A 20,164-nucleotide genomic window follows, 5' to 3' on the forward strand; every position below is an offset into this window, starting at 1 on the left:
AAACAAATACTGCATGATCTCTCTTATATGTGGAATCTAAAATGGTCCAATTCATAAAAGCAGAATAGAGCATGGTGATTGTCAGAGGCTGGAGGGTAGAGGAAATGGGGAGGTGTTGGTCCAGGGGTTGTACAGGATGAATAAGTTCTGGAGAACTGTAAATACTGCATTTTATACTAGAAAATTGCTAAGGGAATAATCTTAAATATTCTTACCACTCACAATGGTTACTATGTGAGGTGATGGATAGGTTAATCAGCTTGATTGTAGTAATCATGTCACAATGTATACATATATCAAAGCCTCACATTGTACACCTTAAATATGTATAATTTTTATTTGTTAATTATACCTCAATAATGCTGTAAAACCATGTCATAGGAAATGGACTCGTTGAAACAGAAAGAAAATTGATTATTGCCGGGGTTGATTGGTAGTCAAAGGATACAAACAAAATTTTTAAAATCTTGAGTTTAATTTACGTGAGTTATACTTAATATTATATATCAATTTACCATATTAGAAAATGCAACTGAGAAATATTTTAAAATATTCATTCATTTAACAAAACTTTAAGTAAAAATCATTTTATTGAAAATAACAGTAGTGAGCCCATTACATGTTAGCATCAAAATATTTTTATGAAAATAATTAATTTGATTTAGTGATTTAGTGAGAAGTGTAGCATTGTTTTATATTTTTGCTAACCTCTAGCGTCCAGTGGACTAGAAGGCTGCTAGGTTCTATATCTGTTTTTGCATTCAAACTATTGCATTATGTTGCTTGATTGAAGTAAATGGAGAGAATTCAGCCTCTTGCGGTCATGAAGTCCTATGGCTATGCAAGAACTCCACAGTACCCTTGTGAGAGATTGAATGTGCAAAAGGCAAAGAATGTCTTAATGTTATTCTAAAACTAGTTTTGACCTCGCAAATCGCGTGAACAGGTGTCAGGGACACTGGGTGGGCTTCCGCTCCCACAGGGCTTCCCCCTTCACACACAGGAACCTGCCTTGTTCCTCCCTACCTAATGGGTTAGGATTGAGTTGTTCGGGAAGGAGCTAGAGCAGGGCAGGGCAGAAATTGTAAACTTTACTCGTGAGTACTAAGGTTGGTTGTGGCATTGATGAGTTAGTTCTGACGATTTTGTGTGTATTGTGTGAGAGAGTTTATGAGTGAAAATGTTGATGTTGGAAATGAGGGTTCTCACTGTCGGGAAGAGGAAAAATAGCCCTGGCCAGTGTGGATCAGTTAGTTGAGCATTGTCCTATGCACTGAGAGGCCACTGGTTCCATTCCTGGTAAGGGCAGGAGGCAGCCAATCAATGTTTCTCTCTCACATTGATGTTTCTCTCTCCCTATCCTTCCGCTCTCTCTAAAATCAAATTTAAAAAATTTTTTAAAAAGAAAGGAAAAACAAATGTGGAATGGGGATGGTGAGGAAGACTCTTGTGTTTTTGAATTTGAATTGGCGATATCAGTCTGAACCATCAGTATAAATTTTTGATGTTTAAAAAATGTTTCTTTTTTCTGTCCAATGTATGGGCATAGGAACAGTGGAATTACAGTAGCCATGAGCTAACTCAATATCCAGATACTTCCTTCTAAATTTCTTCTTTGGAGAAACGCCTGGCTACAATCTTGGTAAAAAGAGCACAGGTAGCCCTAACCGGTTTGGCTCAGTGGATAGAGCGTCAGCCTGCAGACTCAAGGGTCCCAGGTTCGATTCCGGTCAAGGGCATGTACCTTGGTTGCGGGCACATCCCCAGTAGGGGGTGTGCAGGAGGCAGCTGATTGATGTTTCTCTCTCGATGTTTCTAACTCTCTATCCTCCCTTCCTCTCTGTAAAAAATCAATAAAGTATTTTTTTAAAAAAGAGCACAGGTAAGCCACGGACACCTTGTAGTGCCAGCAAGTGAAGGTGGGCACAGTGACCAATGGAGCCACTAAAGGATGTGGGAGCTGCCCGGCAGGACTCCCACTGGACTGGAACTATTTTAATTTTATAATTTCTTAGATATTTTATATTTTACATATTTATAACTCCTTGTACCTGTGGCTCTTATACAAGTATAAAAGTAAAACAAGTTTACAAATGAACACATGGAATCATACAAGAGTCAGTGGTGGAAAAGTCACTGTGATCGGTGGGACATCCCATGTGCCTCAGCTGAGTGGGGCTGGAAACAAAGGTTGAAATCCACCTTGTACACCTGGATCTCTGCTCCTACACAAGTCGCATGTGCCCTGTAGGGGACACTGTGGGTGCTGATCAGCAGCTTCTATGTGCTTTGATGCGAATGGCTCTCAGTTCTGACCTTCTTCCAATGTTCCCCATTAGACCACCACAGCCACCTGTTCTGCCCCCCACATGAACTGGGAGTGCCTGGGAGTTTCTGTCTCTGCAGTGGAGTACATACCCACTCACTGATTGGTACTGGAGGCCCAAATGCCCTTGGGTTGAGATGAGATTAACTCTGAGGTACAGTTTATATTCCAGGGCTCCCCGTAGGATCAGGCTGAGAGACTGGATCTTTGCCCAAAATCACATTCCTGCTTGGCTCCCTCCCCTCTTCTCTCCCTTATTCCCTTACTGGTTTCTCCTGGGTCCACTTCCTTAGCAACACGTCATTTCATTGAAACCTTGGCTGAGAGCCTGATTCTGGGAGAACTGGAACTAAAACAAGTTTGTTTCTGGGAGAACATGAGCCCAAAGGTGCCCTTCCGAAGTCAGGCAGCCTTCCACTTTGAGCTACAGTATACTCTCTATCATCTGATGTCAGCATTCTAAATGCATACAGCCCTTGACTGGAGACATCTTCACTAAATATAGACAGGGGGCCACAGGGTGTGTCAGTGATGGATGGATGAGTCTGATAGGGCCCTGATCTCTCTCAGTGAAGCAGGAGTGATCATCTAAACCATTAGTTCAAGAATTGGAGGAAGCATGACGGTCTAGAGGCAGGGCTCTCTAAAGCCTGCAGAGGAATTCCTGCAAGCTTTGCTCTTAAAGGTGTCTGAGGCAACTGTCCTCTCTGGGGGCGGGGGGTCTTGTGACTTGGGACTGGAGTAGAATGTTCTTGTCTCAGGAGACACTGAAACTACAGGATGAAACTTGCTGGCAAGCCTAGGTCTGAAAAGCTGGGGAGACAAGGATGGTGTCAGTCACTGTAGCGTTGAAGGTGAGCTGCAGTGAGGATGTCAGAACCAGCAGGTGACAGAAGGTTCAAACTCTCCTTGACCTTATGCATTGAGGTGGGGCTGCAGCATAGCTTTCAGGGCCCTAAAAGAAGAGGTCCCTGGGTTAAGTCATGCAAAAAATATGATCATAAATGTCAGTGTTCTGATTGGGAGAAATAGAGAAGTTATCACAGGAGGGAAAATGGGTGAGTAAATACTCTGTTGTGAGGTGAGCATTTTAAGTTCTTCTTTCATGTTATCAGGATTTTTCTACTACAGAAAAAAAATCCTGTTAACTTACAAATAACCTTAAATAGTTTATTGCAACCACATTTTTTGCACTAGAATATGACTCTTGGGGGTTATTCTCACTTAGATATGATTTTATCATTGCCAGTGAGGTAAAAAGAGCTTAGATAAATCTATTTTCAAGGCACTGATAATGGGATGAAGGTACTACAATCAACAAAAATAATACCCACTTTCTTTTTCTTTCTTCCCATACTGCTTCCCTAAAGTGGATGGGTTAGGGCCACGAAACTTGCACAACTTGTATGTGCTGTTTCTTCTCTTCTCCTTGATCAGACTTCCCAAAGGTGGACTCGAAGCCAGGCACAAAGTGTCCCAAATGCCAGATGGGGAGTTTTGGTTGTGTCATTCAAATAATGGACAGCTTATGACAGTGTTTGAAAAGGGACACTACTATATGATTAGGAAGATCAATGGATTGACTGGTTAGTTGATCAAATAAATTAGAGACAAAGAGACCAGTTGAGTCTGGGTAAGAGGTGGATAAGTGCCCATCCTCAGAATTATGAGTGGGAGGAGGAGAAGGCGGAGGAGCAAGTGCAGATTGCAGATGTCAAGTCAACAGGGCTTATTGATTCGAGGTGTGGAGTGAAGTATAAGGAGGTAGGAGTTGAGGATGAGCCCCACATGCAAGATCTGGCCACTTGATGGGCAGCACTACCCTTCACTAAGGAAGAAATGTCGGGGAGCAGGCGGGTTTGTAGGGAAGAGTTGCATTTAAGGACATATCCAGTGTGAGCTGGCTTTGAAACATCTAAATGGAGGTAGATTTCTACAAAGCAGTGGTTTATAAGTCTGGAGCCTAGGAGGGAGGTTTATTTGTAGAGAGAGGTGATGGTAATGACTAGGAAGTTCATCCCACCCGGTAAAATTCATTCGCCTCTTCTCTATCCTGTCCAGTGTTTACCAGCTGGTTGTCAAGGAGGAAAGACTTCAGAAATCACGGCGGGCAGCTGACATCATCGAGTGCTTTTCGGTGCCTGTGAGCTATAGGAACGCCTCCAGCCTGGATTCTCTGCACTACTTTGCTGCTGAGTTGAAGCCCGCCAACCTGCCTGTCACACAGCCCTTCACAGTGGGTGACAACAAGACATACAATGGCTACTGGAACCCTCCTCTTTCCCCTCTGAAAAGCTACAGTATCTACTTCCAAGCACTCAGCAAAGCCAATGGGGTAAGTATGGCCACATGGAGGCCATTGCTCATCTTGTTTTTATTTTGTCCTTTCTCATATGAGAAGGCAGTGCAGCTTCAGAGTGTGGATCAAATTCAGCCCATACTTTTTTTTTTTTTTGCAAATAGGGTGTTTTTTTTGTCTTTACTACAGCACTGACATTTCATTTATATAGTCTATGACTTTTTTGATGCTGCGACCATACAACTGAATAGTTGACACAGAGACTCTCTGCCCCATAAAGCCTAAAATACATACTATATGACCCTTTACAGAAAAAAATTGTAGATCCCTGTATTGGAGGATTTAAAAAAAAATGGTGTTTCACTTGGGCAAATCACATGGCCTGAGTCTTAATTTCCTCATCTATAAAATACCTATCAATTTGATATCTGTGAATGTATAAGCCTATTTTAGTTAATCAGTGGATACTAGCTCCTTTATCATTACTGTTAATCCCATTAGAAAATATATTTTTCTCCCAAAGACAAGGTAACCTTTTTAGTGTGTCAAGCATTTTTGCTGGACAAAATATATATTTTATTGTAGCTTCTATGCATTGCTCTTGGTCCATATTCTTGGGGACCAATAAAACCCATGCAATCGCCTTCTCAGGTGGTAGTCTTTCCGTTGCAGAAGATCTTTCCTACTCTCCACCTCCCCTCTGCACAACACAACCATCTGGTCTTATTTTCTGCAAGCTAGTCCCTCTTATGACACAAGTTTATCTTTTCTCTCTAGGATGCCTTTGTGGACATACTCCAGGTTAATATATTTTATTCAACAAGTTATAATGAACAACTGATATATGCTAGGCCTCTATAGTTCATACTAAGGTTATGTAGATGTGCCCTTATAGTGATGCAAGGGCGTGGAGCAGGTGCCATGCTCCCCAGTGCGGCTGGAGAAGGGGAAGCTGAGCCAAAGCAGATTTGGTGACGTGTGAAGAGCCTGTGCAGGCTCTGGTGGCAGTCATCATCTTGTGAGAAACCTGGGTTGAGGAGCTAATTAACATTTAAAATGTCCACAGACCCATTTAAATTCCACATTGGTATTTCAGTTCTACATTTATTACTGGTTCAAGCAACACTCCTCACATAGAGCATAAAGCTACAAAGAGAAGCAGCCAAACTGCCTTCCACCTGCCCATCTGGTCTTCCGTCTGCATGAAACACGGATGTATTGAGGGGGGAACATGAAGATGGGCAGAAGCATCTTGGGGCCCACCTTGTTCCTGATTCACTGCATCCCATAACGGCCAGTTTATTGGTTCAGCACAGCTCTGGGAAGGCGTGGCCCTCCTGCTCTTGGCAACATGTCAGGAGATGCTGTTGCGTTTGCATGCTGTGAAGAGGAGTTATAGTTGTACTCAATTCATACTCTGTTACATCCTACTACGATGCTCATAAGAACCCAGCAAGAGACCCAGACTATAGACCCCAAACACTGACAACTGGACCCCAAGAGGAGCATTTTCGGCCCTGAGCAGAAGAGCAGGTGAGGAAGAAGGGCTTCTGGAGGTTCTGCTCCCCAAACACCACACCACATTACCCTTCTCAAGACATGGGGTTTTGCCCTTGGGAATGAAGTCCCCCCACTCTTCAGCTAGCTGATCTAGGAACCAGTTTCTACTACTCCTTCCAAGATGAGCAAGGCCTTGCTCATCAATAAGCAGTAATTATTTGTGCTCTCAAGCCCACACCACGTGTACTCCCCTTTTGGATCTAAGACTTGCAGTAATGACACACAAGCAGGAATGGAACCAGAAAGGTGCTTGGGCCAGATGTCCTGAGGGTGCAGTTGGCCTCACAGGAACAGAGAGGAAAAGCTGTGGAGCTGTTGTATTTCTCTGGCAAGAGAGAGACTCCACACTGCTTCCAATTACTGTACTTAGTATTAAGTTTTACTGAACAGGGTTTGTGTGAAAAGGTCATAGGAGCAGAAAAGCTATTCTCAGTCTGACAAATCCCTGCCTGGCCCCTCTCAGATTTCTCACATCAAAAAGCAAGCACACAGTGCAGCTAAGCCTGGAGGACTTTTGAGTCGAAATGGTATAACCCACAAATTCTTTATCAGCCAAGTTGTTGTTCTTGTGCCAATACATCAGAAAGACATTTTCAGTATCCACAGGCTCCCACAGGCCCCGCTTCTAATAAATCATTCAAAGAGCATTTGGCTGAGCAAAGAATCAAAATAAAGAAATCAAGAATAGAGAAATATGGGATAAAATGACCCACAGTGAGCATGGACACTAATTATATATAGTGTTGATGCTAAATACTTGCTCCAAATATGTTACAAAAGAGAAGGTTAATATAAAAACTAATACTTAAAGAGAGGGTGTGTAATGTAAAATAATAACAATTGTGATCTGGGTATGCAATTCACTATTATGTCAATAGAAACTGAGAAAGAGTTAGAGGATTTATGCGTCTAAATAAAAATCTGCTAGGTTTTCCACTTTAGACAAGATGAAATAAATACTGCTATTTTATTTTTGATACCAAGAATTTTTAAGGTATAGTTTTTAAACATAAAGACAGTCTTCCAAACTATCATTAAAAAGCCAGAAAACAACAACCTACAAAGAAAATGGGGAGAAACAAAGGAAATTATAAGTAAACATAAAAATAAGCAACTATAAAGTAAGACAAATGCATTAGATTTGATTTTTTTAAAGTAGTGCTTTCCTCCCCTCAAAATAGGTGGAAAATATACCTTGGGTCAAGTAAAAACCAGAATTCAGCAAATCCCTGGTACTGGAAGATTAAAAACAAAGGATGAAGCCAAGCTATATTAAATTAAAACAAGTTACACGAAAGGATAAAGGCCATTTGTTGCAGGGTAGTTGTAGTCCCAGTTGAATAATTCACTATCAATCAAGTTCATTACTCCCAACTTTACCTGCAAGTTTCAGTCAGAGCATGGTAAGAATTTTAGGGTTCAGATGTCTTTATTCTATGGATATTAAATGGCTAAATATTCAGCCTTTACAATCACACTGCCTACACACAAAACCATATTAACTGTGTGACTTTAAGTAAGCAATTAAGAGTTAGATATTAACCTGACGGTGTTGCTCAGTGGTTGAGCGTCAACCCATGAACCAAGAGGTTACCAGTTCAATTCCAAAGTCAGGACAAAGTCAAAGTACACGCTCAGGTTGTGGGGTCAATCTCCAGTAAAGGGCGTGCAGGAGGCAGCCGTTCGATGTTTCTATCTCAGTGATGTTTCTCTCTATCCCTCTCCCTTCCTCACTTTCTAAAATCAACAAAAACGTATTTTTTAAAAGAGTTAGATATTACTGATTAAGTAAACATCTAGCAAGCTCATACTATATGTAATAATAAAATACACCCTTCCAAGTGCTGGGAATAAAGTAGTAAGCCAGACAGACAAAGAACTCCCTGTCCTCATAGCATTTACATTCTAGTAGGGGAGAAATAAAAAATAAATAAATGTGTGAAATAATATTCTGTCTGAATAGTAGGGGCAGTCCCAACTGCCAGGCACTGTCCTTGGTGCTGAATTCTAAGTACCTCACTTCCTTGTGGTTCAGGCCATATTGTAACCATTTGTTTTGAATACAACTATCTTAGAGATCTGTAGCATTCTAGAGTTGGATGGATTTTGAAGTGTCATCTAGACTAGACTAGAAATCAACATGATATCTCCAATAAAGCATTCTTGGCAGGTCATTATATAGCCTCAGCTTGACCTGCTGCAATTCTCTGGAGAGAGTTGATTCTTTGGGGAGCCGGTAAAATTATCAGCACTTTCTTTCTTCTGCAAAGGCAAATTTGGTCTCCTTAACTCTCTCCACTTGAGATCTTGTATCGATTTGAACAAATCGAATCTTTTTTCCTATGTCAGCCTTTTGGAGAAATATGACAGCACCAACTACCATCCCTGGCCACCCAGGCCGTTTCTTATTGATATTTAATATGCAATTACTTCTGTTTCTCACATGGCATGATTTCTGCATCTCTTCCATCCTATCTCCTGTTCTCTCATATACAGACTTAACATTATACTTCAGATATGGGTTTGCCTGCTACACTTGAACCACCCTTTTTCTCGTGATCATTTTCTAAGACATTATTTCTCAAACATCCCAAGATATATTTCTCACTTAGGGCCTTCACACAAGCGTTATTTTGCCTGAATCTCTTTTATTTATTCCTTGAAGAACTAATGCCTTCTCATTTTTCAGACTTCATCATTAATATCACACCCTCTGGAAACTCCCCACCTATGTTATCTAAGATTCATCCACACCAGTACTCACTTGCATGCTAACCTGTTCGTTGTCTTTAAAATGCTCAGTGTTTTTAAATTGCACTTGTTTTTGCATAGTGTGTGCCTCCTTTGTTAGACTAAGCTCCAGGAGGTAGGAACTCTGTTTTGTTTGCTGCTGTATCTTCCATACTGAGTATAATATTTAACACATAGTAGATACTCAGCATCATTATATGAATGAATGAATGAATGAGGTTACAACTTGTTTCTTGTTGTTTCTAAGTCTCAGTGTTCTCCTTTATAAAATAGAAATACTTATTTGAGAGTGAATTGAAAAAAAAATCTTGAATACTGAAAGGTACTAAATAAGTGTGAGTACAGTCTGAATTTCACTGTAGCATGAGAGATGTGGTTCTGAGCTATTTCCACCATAGATGGATGAGCCCTAAAGGACTTTCCTTCCGTTAGAGTAGTAAAACTTGCCCCCAGCTGTCTCATTTCCAAAACTCCAGGCTTCTGGGCAGCCTTGATTTCCTCCAAATGGTACCCAGAGTAGCAGTCTCAGTTGTAAACAGTGGGTGGGTGCAGTTTTGTATTGTTTCTTTCCTGCTCTTCCCAGAATGAGGTCTGCTGACTCTACTGTTCTCTGTTTCCCCACCATCATTAGCCATGATTGTGAAGTTGAAAGGACCGTAATTAATGGCTGAATGCAAAACAAGTGTGGCAGATTCATGCCGATATCTGTCAGAAGCCATCTCTTGTGGAGCAGTGCAGTTGTGTGTGTTCTTTTTATGCAGAAAGAAAACTCTTTCCTGGCCATATCCTTGTTATCACATGGGGACACATTTCACCTGGGTGATGCCTCTGCCAGATGCTGAGCTAAATAAGTGAAGTGAGAAGGAAGGGTGACTATTGTTTGTAGTGTAATCACATTATAATAGTTGGGATAATCTAGGTAGGGCTAGCTTAGGGGGGAAAAAAATCTGTGTCTGTGAATGAAGTGAAAGAAACTATATTTAGTTGTGTCCAAGGACTGTTTAAAAATGTTTGCACGTGGATGGGTTTTCTGTGGCATGGGGAGATGGAAGGAGCTGAGACTTGGACATCAGACTGGACTTTGAATTATGGCTGTGACTTAACATCTCAACATATATTATGTGATTCATGATCTACGTCCCCAAATTTTGGGGAGAGTAAATGACACAATGTATATATGGCGTCTGTGGCAGTTTATTGTAATATTTGTTCTCTTTCCCCTTTCTCTGGGAAGGCGGTGGAGTTGGAGCATCCTTACCTGGCATATGCCGATTTGTCCAGTGGGCTCCACATGGAGGCACATACCTTCCTAACTCTGGGAGACTTCCTGTAGACTGTCCTGACTTACCCATGTTTTGCAACCCCACCACAGGCTTTATTCTGTTTAACTTTTCATACATGGTGTAAAGCCTGACAGCTGTTCCTATCGAATCTTTTAACATAATTGATCTTGTCTTTTGGGTGCGATCTTGCCCCTCCCAACCCCATGTCCTCATTCTCTTTTTAGTTTATTAACAGTTCACATGTCACGTGAGGAAAGCTCAGATGGGCCATGGAATAAGGAGGTGTGGGGGACCCACACTCAAATGAGCTAAGACCACACACGATAACTCCTGGCTTAGGATAAAGTTCTAACCACTTATGCTGTAGTAGCAAACAACCATGAAGTCTCAGTGAATTACCAGAAAAATATGTCATTCCTCCTACATGTCCTCAATGAGTCAGCAGAGGGCTCTGCTTATCATTGTCACACTGGAACTCAGGCTAATGGAAAGTCCATTTGACACGTGCTTTCACTATCGCCAGGGCAGAGAAAGAAAAATGTGGCAAGTAGAGTAACTGATTCTAAAAAGCTTCCACATAAAAATGATATGCAACACTTTCACATTCTATTGGCCAAGGCGAGTCATGTGGCCATGCTTAACTTCCAAAACTGAGGCAGTACATTCCAGCTATGTACCTAAGGGAGAAGGGGGATATGTGAGAACATCCTAATGACCACCACACTCCCTCATCACACCTAAGCTTTCCCTTCAAGTTCCCACAACACCCAGAATCCGTCTTGAAGCATCTATGTAGCTCCTACCACAAGTCCTGAGGACTTTCTATTATTGAGCACCTGCTGTACCCCAGACAGTAAGCAAGGTGTTTTCACCTATCCCGTGGTTGGTAAACTGCGGCTCGCGAGCCACATGCGACTCTTTAGCCCCTTGAGTATGGCTCTTCCTAAGCCTTAGGAGTACCCTAATTAAGTTAATAACAATGTACCTACCTATATAGTTTAATTTTAAAAAATTTGGCTCTCAAAAGAAATTTCAGTCGTACTGTTGATAGTTGGCTCTGTTGACTAATGAGTTTGCTGACCACTGAACTACTCCTAGCTAGTCTCACAGACAAAGCGACTCCATTTAAATCAGTGGCTGTATGGACTGCCAGGAGCACCCTGGGATCTCACAGAGCCTCAGTTACTCCCTGCTGAAGGACTTTTTTTTTCATCTTTATTGTTGAAAGTATTACATATTTCCCCCTTTTTCCCCATTGACCCCTTCTAGCCCGTCCCCACCCCAGGCCTTCCCCACGCTATTGTTTGTATCCATGGGTTATGTACATTTGCAAACAAGTTCTTTGGTTGATCTCTTCCCACTTAGCCACCCAACCCTGCCTTCCCTCTGACATTGGACACGAAGGGGGACTTTTAAACAGCTCGCTCTCTCTCTCTGCCTCCATGGAGATATGGTAAAGAAACATCTAACGCCCCCTGGGCTACTGTCCCAGCCTGAAAGACAGGGGTTCTTCTAAGTCTCCCATGCAGTGCGGTGAGAGGCTTTAGAAAACTTCACATCTCTTCCACCCATCAGTGGTGGAGCCAAGGTAACAGAAAACTGAACCAAATGCCTACACCCTTTTTCTGACTTGTTGCCATAATCCTGTTAGGAGCATATTTCTGGGTTTTATTAGCTCTGTAGCAGCCCTATGGAAGTGGAGAAGAGGACTGAAATAGATATTTGGAATCCGAGGTTGTCATCACAACCTTTGTATAACCAATTCTGAAAGCCTTGGTGTGGCTTTTGTCAGCAGAGCCTGCATTCCATGCCTAGGACTCCTTTCTAGTCCTCAGTGGAGCCTGTCTCCTGGGAACCACCAGCCCTCCAGGCCTCTGTTCTACCATTTGAGGCATCGCCTGCTCATGAAAGCTCTGAACTTCTGTTGACACCCTGTTGGGTCTCAAACACCTCCTTCCAGGTGAGAGGGAAATTCCCTGAGTGTCATCTTGTACAAATAACAAGATGAGCTCTCCCAGGTTGCTAATTTATTTTTTCACTCACACACAGTTCCTACGGATTTTATTATCATGGTATGAGACCTGAGGGACCAAGAACATTTTCCTTTCAATGCAAATATACTTTAAACTCATTTGGAGAAGGAAATGAAGGTTACACAAATGTTGACAGCTGATAATCTTGTCAGCCTGAGTCTTGAGGCATCAGTGCTCCAGACTCTGTCCCCAAAAGGCTCATGGAAATAGCAACCGAAGTTTCCTTATGCAGCTTTCTGCCTCCATCAGGCCCCATCCAAACTGAGAGTCTCCGTGAAGTTCAGCCCAATTGGTCCCCAAATGATGAAAAAGTGGGAAAATCTCTGAATTTGGAAACTGGATGGATGGGTTTCAGTACTGACTCTGCCATGTTTCAGCTACATGAACTGAATACTAGACTCCAGTTTTCCCATCTGGCACGTGGGGATGAGATGTGCCCTCCCAAGCTCGCTGGGGTCCTTGTGAGTAGGAACAGTAGGTGTGATTACTCTGCACATCCCTCAGCACCTCTTGAATGAAGGTGTTACAAACATAAATATGTGTGTGCCAATTCAACATACATACACATAAATATTTTAGCATGTGCATATATGCATGTATATATTTGCACATGTATATATGAATGTGTATCTATTCATATTCAGTTAAAGCAAAGTTTTAAAGTAGCTTTAGAATCTAAATGGAAGGAAAGTTATCATTGCACCTGAGGCCTAGTATAGGTAGTTAATGAAATAGGACACTATCTCTTACTCTTGACTTTCCTGGAAGCCAAGGCAAAAAGGAAGGGGTGTATGTCAGGTTAGCATAGCTTCTCTTACCAGATAGAAAGAAGGTTACATATTTTTCACGAGAGATGCTAGAAGGGGGATTTATCACATATATGACATCATATAAATATATATATATGTATATGACATCAAACATATATAACATCATATACATATACATACATATATATAATGTGTACATATGTATGTGTATATATATATGCATGTGTGTGTGTGTGACCATATATAAGGGGCCCTGAAGAGAAACCAGCTAGTATCATAATATCAAGTTTTCTCAAACACCCCATCAATGTTATAATACAATATTAAACTAGAATTTAATGGAGTCATTTACACTTGTGCTATATAATGGCCTTGATGCTATTAATTAATGCCATTAAATAAGATTAATGAATCTCAAGTGTCTTTCCCCTTAGAATTTTTAATGAATATGCTTAGTGTGGAGTCTTTCCTATTTTCCTATTGCATAGATTGGTGCTGACCATCTATGTGACCTTACACAAGTGAATTTGACTCTCTTGAGTCTCATTCTCATTTGGACACTTTTAATGTCCTTAGTATCAACTTTATAAAAATGTTTGGAAATATTAAATGAGACGATGTATAAAAAATTCTTATCATGGTGATTGGCAGGCAATAAACATTGCCAGCTATCATTATTAGAATATCATAGATGGTTAATATAAGGCAGAGTGTTGAGGTGCATGAAGGAAAGAACAAGCAAAATCTAGGGGTGCACAGAGATTTTTAACTTATCAATTAAATTTGAATAATTTGAATAGACTGTGGGCAAGACGCAGGAGGAGGGAGTTCAAGGAGGAGAAATAAAATCGGTGAAGTCCACATATACAGAGACACCAAGTGACACCCTGGATCCATTGAGGAGAGAAAAATTTCAAAGGAAGGTTGGGAATGTTGCACTTATAGAAAGACAGGTGGAGAAGTGAGACAGTTCTTCTGTGGATTCTTCCCAGAGGCTGTATTTTGGTCAAGTTCCATCTTTTACTTTGTTCTTCCCTCCAAAAACATTCCTAAGTCTTTCCTATCTCAGAAGGGTGGGTTGGCCAAAACACTTCAACTTCTATATCCATCCAGTTGTCACCAAGTTCTTCTGGTTCTGCATTCTGAATTTCTCTCCACTCCATATATTTTTCTCATCTTCAGTGTCATCATCCTGGTCCTGAGTACCATTATCTCTTACCTGGGAAACCCCAATAGCCTCTTAATTGGTCTTACCAAATCCATCCTTCCTTGTCTCAAACCCATTCTCCAACAAGAAGTGTAAATCAGTGTTATGTGTATCTTCATTTACAGGAGCAAGAAACCAAGCTGGATTTGAACCTGTGCATGTAAAAATGCTGTCATGATTTTGTTCCAGTCAGAGCACACGCCTGGGTTGCAGGCTTGATCCCCAGTGTGGGGAGCACAGGAGGAAACTGGTCAATGAGTCTCTCTCATCATTGATATTTCTGCCTCTCTCTCCTTCTCCCTTCCACTCTGAAATCAATACAAATAGATATTTAAAAATAAAATAAATAAAAAATGCTGCCAGGCAGTCCTGTGCATTCAGTGCCATGCTTCCTGCTGAGTCATAACCCCACAAAGTGGGATCTGAGTTGACTGAAACCAGTGGGAGTCCCTAACAGACTCCAAATCCCTGACACATCCATGTTTTTCCCTCTCTGCCACCACACGTGGCCAGCCTCCATCCCCCTCTCAATCTTGAAACACCTGCTGGCCCTGCCATTAGCATCAACAAATAATGAAGAGCTGTACTAATAGCAATTATCATAATAAATTGGCCTCTGATTACATCTGTCACCTGAGAATTTCAAAGACTTTACAAACATCAATTAGTAATTACAGCTCAAAGGATGCTCACAGAGAGCAGGGATCATGGAGGTCAGAGAGGAGCTGTGCAGAGAGGCATGAAGGGCAGCTCTCACTGAGGCTGGCTTAGACCTGGGAGTCACCAGTCCCTGGTGCAAGGTCTAAACCTCTCTCCACAAGGTTCAGAAGACCGCACTTCTGACATCCCAATTAGGGGATAATTTGTTCAGCTGTTCTCCTGCTCCGTCCTGGTGCTGTGGATGGCAGGCATAAAAAGTAGTTTGGAAAGGGAGCTTACAGCCTGTGCAGTTGTCTTCTGATGGCAGAAAAAGAAACTGAAGCCCAGAGTGGGGAAGTGAGCACAATGATGATGACAATGATGACGATGATAAAAATCCAATCGTTTATTAAGCAAAGTCTAGTCTGGCCAGATAAATAAGATATAGTTCCTGCTCTCAGGGAACCCAAAGTCCAGTGGGGAAGACAGTTATGAAAGCAACTATGCACAATAAACTGTACCAGGAATCCCATTGGTGGAATACCCAGTGTGCAGCTGGAAGCTTAGGGTGGAGGGGATGGGGGAGTGCTTAGCAAAGTCTCATAGAAATGGTAACATTTGAGCTGCATATTGAAAGATAAGTGGGTATTTCCCAGGCAGACAACAGGGCAGAGGACATGGCGTGTGCTGCAAAGGGAGCTCCTGAGCAGAGGCCCAAAGGTTGGGAAGAAGGGGTGGGGTTGGTTCCAGGATATAGAGAGAAGGCCGGACAGAGACAGAGACCAGATAAAGGGGACAAGGCCTTGCATGTCATGCAAAAAGCTTGGAATTTATTCTGTTGAAGGTAGAAAAATCATCTTGTCAATGATCCTAATATATATTTATTACAATAATATAGCTATTCATGTGTAGTCTTTGCAACTTTCAGGCACTTGTGCACTCAAAATTTTGTTCAACCCAGAGAGATGTGCGGAAGGTATTGCTACTATTCTATAGATGAGGACACTATAACTTTTTAATTTTTTTTTTTACAAAATTAAGAGATTCATATGTGTTTTATTTCCCCTTCTTATATAAAAAAGATAATATACTATAGATACCTGGAAATCAATTTTTTATTTGTTCATAGAGGTCTTCCTCATTTTTTATAACTTACATAGTATTCTGTTATGTAGATATATCTTAATTTATTCAGTCACTCTCACAAGTGGACATATAGGTTGTTTAAAATATTTCTCCATTGCAAACATTTCTGCAATAAAGGAATGTGGACATAAGTATTTCGTATTGTTGGAGGCATGTCAGAGAACATTCCCAGAAGAGGGACGGTTGGATCAAAAGGTGAACAAATCGGTAATCTTCATAGATAGTAGGGGGCATGCAGGAGGCAGCCCATCAATGATTCTCTCTCATCACTGATGTTTCTATCTCTCTCTCTCCCTCTCCATTTCTCTCTGAAGTCAATAAATATAGTGTTTGCATGTTCATGAGGACAATGTACTGAAAGAGCAGGAGTACTGCCAGTAGCTGAAACCAGACTCAACATTTGAGAACTTGAAGCAACCTTACAATATCTAAAATGGCCTTCTGCATTCCTTTCTCTGCCATTTGATTGATGGGGAAAGTGAGTACAGAGAGGGGCAGTGACTTGCTTAATACTGTCCAGCACTAGCAGGACCTTGAGTAGAAGCAGGACTGAACAGAAGCACAATAGTGAGGTCAGTATATTTTACCCCAAGGTGATATATACCTGTGTGCAGATTTGCAAGTCTGGCATAGTAAGTGGGTATGAATGAGGTTAAAATTATGGGGAAGCCCAGCTGTCCTGGCTTAGTGATTGAGCATTGACCTATGAACCAGGAGGTTATGGTTCAATTCCCGGCCAGGGCACATGGCCAGATTATGAGCATGATCCCCAGTGTGGGGTATGCAGGAGGCAGCCAATCAATGATTCTCTTTCATCATTGATGTTTCTATCTCTCTCTCCCTCTCCCTTTCTCTCTGAAATAAATAAAAATATTTTTAATTGTTAAAACAATAAATTTTTAAAAATGATGGGGAAATGAAATTGTGTTGTAATGTGAAGATAGAACAGAAAATATGAAATGTTTCTCCTCTTTCCAAAGCCTTACTCAATCAAAGCACACAAAAAAAATAGTACTCATTTCCTATTTATGGAACTGATTGGGGACTTTGGGCATGTGCATACTGGCCAGACTTCCCATACAGTAGGATACAAGCCTTCAAGCATGTTCCAGACTTGTTTGCTAACAGTTCAGTAACCCAGAAGGTCAAGAGAGTGACTCAGGACTTTGTTATTCTGTACTCGTGTCTAACCAACAAAGACAAATTGGTTATGGAATGAAAAGTGTCAGGAACTTGGAAGAAAGAGTACATGTCAGTGTCGTGTTTGTGAGAGCCAGGGAGAGTTAAGCATAATCAGACATGCACAAGATTACAGAGAACAGATTTTAAGAGATGTGTGGTAGAGGAGGTGGTGTTGGGAAATGGCCCAATTTCATGCATCAACTGTGGAAAGGAAGATGATGCTAATGAGAATTAGAACGTTCTCTCAAATGACTTAGTGGGGAAGAGAAGGTAGTAAGTAGAATAAACCATAGCAGCTACTCAGGTTTCCCTTTGATGTAACACACTTTAAACTGTATCTTTAAAGTTTAAAGATATATATTAGTGATCATCTTTGCAGGATGAAGTGACGCAGGAGAGCATGGATAAGCTTCTGAGATGCTGGCAATGTTGGGTGTTTAGATCTAGTTGCTGGCCATCAATGTGCATTTACTTATGAGAATTTATCAATTGTGTTTAAGATCATTATAACCATCTACAAACATGTTATACTTCAAACTGATTGTGCGGCAATTTTTAAGATTTAATATATTTCCCTCAGAAATTATTTTTCAATGCTTATGTCTGCCTGCTTGTTGTCATAAAAATTCTAGTTTTCTTTATTCATTAATTTCCTTATGTGTACTATCCCATGTAATTGCATAGCCCTATAATAATTTTTGTTAACAGCTTGGTAATACTCCACTGTGTGGGTAGGCCACAAATTCCTTTATCATGTCTGTAGGGCTAGATAGATGTGGTGCTCTTCATTGTCACGTTTATAAAAACACCAGAACCAACATCTTTGAATATAAAGGTTCTTCTACATTGAAGGTGACTCACTGAGAATAGATTCTTAGAGGTAAAGAGATTAAATTGATTCTCTTTAAAGTCTAGATACATAGTTACAAATTCCCCCCAACAGTGTTGGCTCATCAAACCCTTGCCCACAGCTATATTCAACAGTTATGCACAGAACTGGCAAGTTTTCTGATGTAGTATTTACAAAATCTTTTTTCTTTATCTTAATATGAAGTGGGAGGTCCTGCTGACCATCTCTGGCCTCTTAGCATCTCTCCCATGAGATTCAACTTCTCAGTGATGATCATTGTGGTACATGACGATTAGCCAATCTTCTTCAGTTCTCTGCAGTTGTACTTTCCTTCACTATCTCAGGCTTCAGTTCACTGACCTTTTAACCAAAGAACAAAAATGGAAGCCAAGAAGATGTGAAGAAGTTTGTTTTTTCTCCAAGCATGGAAACAACAACAAAAAAACTAGTTTGATCACCTTTTTCATCATTTTTAAGTTTTAACTCATTTGTGACATAAGCTTTTTTGGCATCCTATGTAGAGAGTTCTACTCTACTTCTATCTTTTTATCAGTCATTCTCCCTTTTTTCCATATTCTGAATGTGTTTATTAAAAATTTTTTTCTTGAAATATAGCATACTTCAAATATCATATGAACACCTCAGATGAATACTTCATATATTAAAACCATAATGTGTCATATTCTTTTCACAAATCTGCATTTTAAATTTTGTAAAGTAAAACAATTATTTATTTTAAAAAGGAACACTTTCAGTATAAGAACAGAGAGGAAAGAAAACACTTGTTCCAAAGAACAAGTCATGTCAACTCAACCTTCTTTCTTTAAGAGAGTTCTTGGGCTGATAGATTAGAGAAATACATTAGACAGGGAATCCGACTCTGAAGTAAATTTGACCCTATTCCCAAGTTATTTTGTGGGAAAATGTAGCACTAACACCTGAGTGACAAAGCACTTGGGGAGATGAGTAACTAGTTCGATACTGATGAACAGATGAATGCCAACCTGGAAGAAGTATTCTAGTGCATGCCACAGAGCTCTACCATTGGCCGTTACAGGTTCCTACTTAATTAGTTATCTGGATGAAGTTCGAGAAAAATTAGGACCAAAAACTTGCAGATAGTGGAGAATATGGTGATAGGTTTTAGTAATCAGATGAGTCAAGGAAGATGGAAGGTAATAGTGTGTGTGACTGTACTTGAATTTCAGAAATACAACCACATCTGTAGATGTAGATGCAGGCAGATATATTTTGGTTGGGGGAGGGGGAGGAAGAATTGCAGGTTGTTGGCAAATTTATTGTGGTCAATGATAAATTAGGATGTTGCTATGCTAATAGAAGCCCTGTATAAGTAAGGAAAATAGAAAAAAAAGTCACTAGCTAGGTGATCATATGTTGACAAGACGACATGGAGACTGTTGCTTCCTTTTATAGTCCGTTCTCACTAAGAGGGACAACTGGAGGATGTCCTAGGATGAGTGGCTAAGATGATTCAAAGGCTTTAGACTCTTATCATATGAGAAATTGTTGAGGAACAAGAATATTAATGAACTGAAAGCCATCTTACAATATACAGACATCTTTCCTATGCAAACAAGAGCAGACTGTCTATGGTTTAGGGCAGCGGTCGCCAACCTTTCGGACCTCACGGACCACCAGTGGTTCGCGGACCACCAGTGGTTTGCTGACCACCGGTTGGTGACCGCTGGTTTAGGGAACAGAATCAAGACCATTGAGGAGTCATACCTGAGTTTAATAGAAGTAACAATTTCTAGCATTCAGAAGTGTGCATAGATAAAATAGATTCTGCTGTAGACATTATCATTTCTTCTCTATTTCTGAGTGCATGGGTGACTCCAGTAACTTCGCTAAAGTTAGGCATGGCCACATGACTGGTTCTAGCCAAGGAAACCCGAGTCAAAACTAAAGTGTTGCTTCTGATACAAAGTGTTGTATGTAAATCAAGACTCTTCAGCCTTCTCTTCTCCTGCCTCAGTGAACACTGAAGCCTTGTGCTGAAGTGCAGGTGCCACTCAGCCATTGTCTCTGAGTGATTACAATGATGAGAATCTCCCAAAACCACCACACTGCCCTCCCAGACCCAGCCACACACCTACA

General features: G+C 40.9%; 1 protein-coding gene across 14 annotated transcripts in view; it reads left to right on the forward strand.

Moving 5' to 3' along the window:
* PTPRT (protein tyrosine phosphatase receptor type T) overlaps positions 1-20,164 on the forward strand; it is a 935,828-nt gene that overhangs the window by 731,221 nt on the left and 184,443 nt on the right. For all 14 annotated transcript variants that reach the window (XM_070420943.1, XM_070420935.1, XM_070420937.1 and 11 more), the window contains one exon: positions 4,388-4,661. In XM_070420943.1, the coding sequence (XP_070277044.1) occupies positions 4,388-4,661 (274 nt within the window). The remainder of the gene's footprint in view (positions 1-4,387; positions 4,662-20,164) is intronic.

This window comes from Myotis yumanensis, unplaced genomic scaffold (genome assembly GCF_028538775.1).
Source record: "Myotis yumanensis isolate MYYU_CA2020_CCGP unplaced genomic scaffold, mMyoYum1.0.hap1 SCAF_7, whole genome shotgun sequence".
NCBI lineage: Eukaryota > Metazoa > Chordata > Mammalia > Chiroptera > Vespertilionidae > Myotis > Myotis yumanensis.